This window comes from Penaeus monodon, chromosome 2, assembly GCF_015228065.2.
Source record: "Penaeus monodon isolate SGIC_2016 chromosome 2, NSTDA_Pmon_1, whole genome shotgun sequence".
Classification (NCBI taxonomy): Eukaryota; Metazoa; Arthropoda; class Malacostraca; order Decapoda; family Penaeidae; genus Penaeus; species Penaeus monodon.
The window spans coordinates 50142896-50147895 of record NC_051387.1 but is presented as its reverse complement, the minus strand read 5'-3'; the positions used below and the strand labels follow the sequence as shown (position 1 = coordinate 50147895).

General features: G+C 34.7%; 1 protein-coding gene across 1 annotated transcript in view; it reads left to right on the top strand.

The window, feature by feature from the left end:
* The window catches only part of LOC119583531 (dnaJ homolog subfamily C member 27-like), a gene marked incomplete in the record, with an annotated part of 8133 nt that extends 6499 nt beyond the window's left edge, over positions 1 to 1634 (top strand). Inside the window, 2 exon segments of the mRNA XM_037932066.1 lie at positions 354 to 511; positions 1408 to 1634. Coding sequence (XP_037787994.1) covers positions 354 to 511; positions 1408 to 1552 — 303 coding nt within the window.
* Positions 1635 to 5000: the final 3366 nt, after the last annotated feature.

Sequence of the window (5000 nt, the reverse complement as noted above, 5' to 3'; positions counted from 1 at the left end):
ATTTATCTTGACTTTTTTTCTCTTAACATCACATGTGTAAAAGATGCAGCAAGAGACCGTATTTCACTCTTTTTATGTTTCTTCATATTTTTCTGAATTGTTTCCTTTCACAATATGCACTTTCTTTATTCATATTTTGGGTGGAGGAGTTAAGCCACCTTTCATTCTGTCTAAACTGACTCATTTACATAAACACGTTTATGGTGATGGGGAACATAGAACAGTGATAACAATAAAAATTCAAAATGATGATAATCCAGCACAGTGGTTATAATGACATGTAAAGGAGAGAAAACAAAAACTACCATTGTTCCCTCCATTAATTATTATTATATTTACTCATGTTCTTACAGACACTCTTCGTACAAGCACTGCAGCTGAAGGAAGGGGTCCGTAGGCCAGGAGTTGTCTCAGGTTCAATCGACCCTGAAGTGGTGCAGGCCATTCACCGTCTGACACACGCAATCGACGACTTTGACAAGATGGGCATCAGTCGGCGGGCATTCTCTAGGTGAGAGGATAGTGTAATGAATGGTTGTAGGTTGAAGATTGGTATAGTGAATGAGTAATCATGTAAGAGACAGGGATACAGTTAGCAAACAGATGGTGATGCAGAGAATTAGTTTAGTTTGAGTGAAGTCTTTTTGAGTGTTTAGACGGCAGGTTGCAGAAAATCATATCCAGATATTAAATAAGATCTAACTTGGGTAGGTATTAACGGAGAATTGTGTTTCTCGAGCTGCGAACTTGTTCGTATTTCAAACACCACTCTGGGCACCAAGTCAGTCTTAGCTGGTGTAAATTATAAAGAATTGTTTGCAAAAACTGGATGTTTTGCTGCACAATTATTGCCTGTATCCAATCATGATATCAAACTAATGATATTGCTACTATTGAATAAAGATAAAAAAAACTCCCTCTAACAGGATGATGTAGTCAATGTTATGATGCCATCTGTAATTCTATCCAGGACATTCTTGACTATTAGGTTAAAAGAAAAATGTTCTTTGTCCATATTGAATTGTGTTGCTGGTGCCCCTTTTCTTTTTAAGTGTTCTTAAAGCCTAGTCCATTTTCCATGGCACATAGGTTGTGTCAGTATTGAAATTTTTTTCTCTTCCTCTTCTTTATCTTCCTCTTTCTCTTTTTCTTCTTCTTCCTCTTCTTCTTTTTCGTCTTTTTCTTTGTCTTCCTCTTCTTCTTCTTTTTCTTCTTCTTCTTCTTCTTCTTCTTCTCTGCATGTCATTATCATTCATATTTTTCTTTAACTTTATCCTCAACCTCCTCCAAGATGTAGATTTTTCTGCAGTATATTATTTGATGAACTAGTTTTCTCCTCTTAAAGAATTACTAGTGTGATAAGAAGACTTATTTTTAATTATCTTCCTCCCCTTCTGTTCTTGGCAGGGAAGAGGTGAACAAATCGTACCGTCGCTTGGCAGCTCTCGTACATCCCGACAAATGCAAAGCGCCCGGGGCAGAGGAAGCATTCAAGGCTCTCACGCAGGCAAGAGGCAACCTTCTGAGGATCATGCAAGAAACCACAGTCTGAATTAGTGTTTAGTGATTATTTAAGTTTAGTTTTTATTTGTTTAATTTTCAAAAGCGGACTTCATGTTTTTTTGTTTTTTTTTTTTTTTTCACGTTGATTACTAACTTTTCCTTTTTTTTCTATTTTTTCTTCTTTTTTTGACTTAGTAAACATTTTCTTTCTTAAATTTCTTATACAGTATTTTTTTTTTTCATTATTGCTTAACAGAATAATATTCTTTCATATAGTTTCATATAGGATTTTTTCTTCATTTATGTGTATCAATGAAAATTTACTTTGTTTATTTGAAATTATATGATTTCAGAGAACTGATTTGTTATTTTACTTTAATTCTCTGTAGCTTATGTTATGTACTTACAGATTAAAGTATGTGTATTGTTGTTCAGAAATGATATTGTGAAATATAACAGCTGATTCATTTGAATTGATTTCGAATGTGTTATATTTTAGGCTTTAAGAATCAGAATTCAATATGCAAAAGATGAAATTACATTTTCAGGTCATGTATTGTTATTGTTAATAATTAGGGTTCTTAAACTGAATTCTGAATAAAATATTTTCATATTTCTGTTATCTTAATCTTCTCTTCTTTCTTTCTTGATACAGTTTTTTTTCTGTTTTGTCTTCAGCTCCCAAAAGCTTATTTCTTCTTTTATCTTTTTCTCCTTCTCTCTATCTTCTTCCTTTTTTACCTTCTCTCTTCTTGTTCTTCATATACTCTCAATCCATCAGTCTCCTTCATTCTCTCTTTCCATCAATACTTCTCTGTCACATCCTCTCTATCTTCCACTTTCATCTTTCTCCTCTTCTAGAAATCTTTTTCTTTCTCCTTTATTCTAAATCCTAAACCTCTCGCCAAGATTCAGAATTTTCATTATCATATCTAACTCTCTACACTCTTTTCTTCGTACTTTCTCTAAATCTCTTCTGTCTCTTAACTCTCTGACTACTGCAATCTCTTAAAACTATCTTCTTCTTCTCTTCTCTCTCTCTCTCCTCTCTCCTCTCTCTTCTTCTCTCTCTCATCTCTCTCTCTCTCTCTCTTCTCTCTCTCTCTTCTCCTCTCTCTCTTCTCTCCTTCTCTCTCTCTCTCCTCTCTCTCCTCTCTCTTCCTCTCTCTCTCTCTCTCTCTCTTCCCCTCTCTCTCCCTCTCTCTTCCCCTCTCTCTCCCTCTCTCTTTCTCTCTCTCTCCCTCTCTCTTTCTCTCCTCTCCCTCTCCCTCCCTCCTCTCCCTTCCTCCTCCCTCCCTCTCCCTCTCTCCCCTCTCTCTCTCTCTCTCCCTCTCCTCTCCCTCTCTCTCTCTCCCCCCCTTCCCCCCCTCTCTCTCCCCCCTTTGGCTTAAAGGGGAAAGGGTGTGGGTGAAAGATCTTGGATTTATATGATATGCTTTGCTTATTCTTATTAAATTATACTTTTTTTTATGACCATTTTATAAACAACAGGTGATTGAAAGTTGCATCAGCAGACAAGATTGAAGTGGAATGTACTGATTTATGTATTAAAAATTCTAATTTGTACCTACCTGTGCCATATGCAATTGTGGGTTAGTATTTTGTATCTTTAAAAGGTCTGTAGATTTTGTGAAACCTCATTTAAGTGTGTAATTGTTGTCAAATACAAATATTAGTAGAAAACCTTTAATGCATGAAATGGATTTATTGAAAGATGAAAAGGTATTTGTCTTATCATTCAGTAAAACTATCACATGTATAATGGGTTTTGCTACCATTGTATCAATATGGTAGAGTGTTTTGTCATTCAGTTCAGATGTTGTATGTTCCAGAGATAAGAATAAAAAAGAAAAAATAATTTTCATTTTGCTTCTGCTCTCATTGCTTTTGGGAGTTTTACCAATTAGGACTTTTTCACAAGTCATTTTATTGTTTGGAAGATGTATGTGTGTAACATAATAATTTTTTCTTTGTTATTATTTATTTATTTATTATTAATATCATTATTATTATTATTATTATTATTATTATTATTATTATTATTATCATTATTACTGTATGATTTTTAGGTCATATTTATAGCAACATTTGATTTGGTTAAAGCTTCAGCACTCATCATATTTTGTTTTAAACAAATTCTTATAAGGAGTCATTGATTTTCTCTCTTCATATTATTTTACCATTTTCAAGAAACTTTAAATGAGGTCATATTTACAGATAATTATTCATTGATAAAATTATAATTATTGCATGCTGTGACAAGGCGTTATTGATTGATTTGAATAAATTTTTTGTTTCTTTTTAAACTAGTTTTCATAGCCTATATAAATAAGTCCTGTTTTGGTTCCCTTCACAAGTAGCAAACTCATAGGAAAAGGTAAAAGACAAAAATTGTAAATATGAAATAAAGATAATTTCTGTATTGATGACAGGATATAAATCTACACTTTCTTTAACCTGTTTGATCCAGTGGCCTCATGGCCCACACAAGGACCAAAATCCAACCAATAGGCTTACTTGAATAGTGACTCTCCCTGGTGTGTGGCTTGTAGGCCCAGCCCACACAAACACTCATGTGCGGTATACCAATTCCTAGCATCTTTGTAAAGTTATTATGTCTTATTCTGCCAAAGAAGTTTTTGCTGTTTTGCCTTTTTCTATAATTATCATTTGTTATTTTGTATCAAGATAGCAATAGAATGTTTTCCTTGATCAGACTCCGTATAATCTCTGTTACTAGTCTACAGCTCTGTGCATTGACAAAGGTAATAAATAACATAGGGTTATTTGGTCATCTGTTTATATTTTTTTATTATTCAATTTTCTGTAACACACCCTGCACCATTAATCATAGTGGGCAGGAATAGTATCCTGCAAATGGAAATAGTGTTCTCCCTGAAGCCGTGGATGGTATATTCCACTGACATTTACTGGAAATCATGCAAGAGCCTCTTCCTAAATGCCTGCTGGGTTTAATCGTCTGCCAAGATCTTTGAGCATTCATGACAAGTCATTCTCTTCACTAATTTTTTTTTTTGACAGCATGTTCCTGTCACCTGGCCCTCTACCAGATTTTTTCATGACATGTCACCTGGATCCAGTGGGTTAAGAATGATTGAAAGCACATTGTGATTGTGGGATGTAATCATTAAACATCACAAGTCAAAAATCAAACAGTAATGTGTGCTAGAAAGTCCCACTATACTCAATATTAGTCAAAATATTTAACAACTGTTGCAAAACTCCCCTAGATTTTATTTTTAGGCCTAGTGAGGTTGGGGGAAAACAACACAGGGCAGCTGAGGACACACAAACAAACAAAAGCAGGTCAGGTGGTCTGTGGGAAAAGTGGCCAGCATAGAAGGGGAGCAGTCTGAGGATGCGTGAAGCAGTAAAACTGTTACAATTGAAATTGATAAGCTTGTTTATCAGGGTGGGTACCACCAGTCAATGAATGTGAAAATGAGTGGAAAGAAAGGCAATACTTTTTGCTAGCC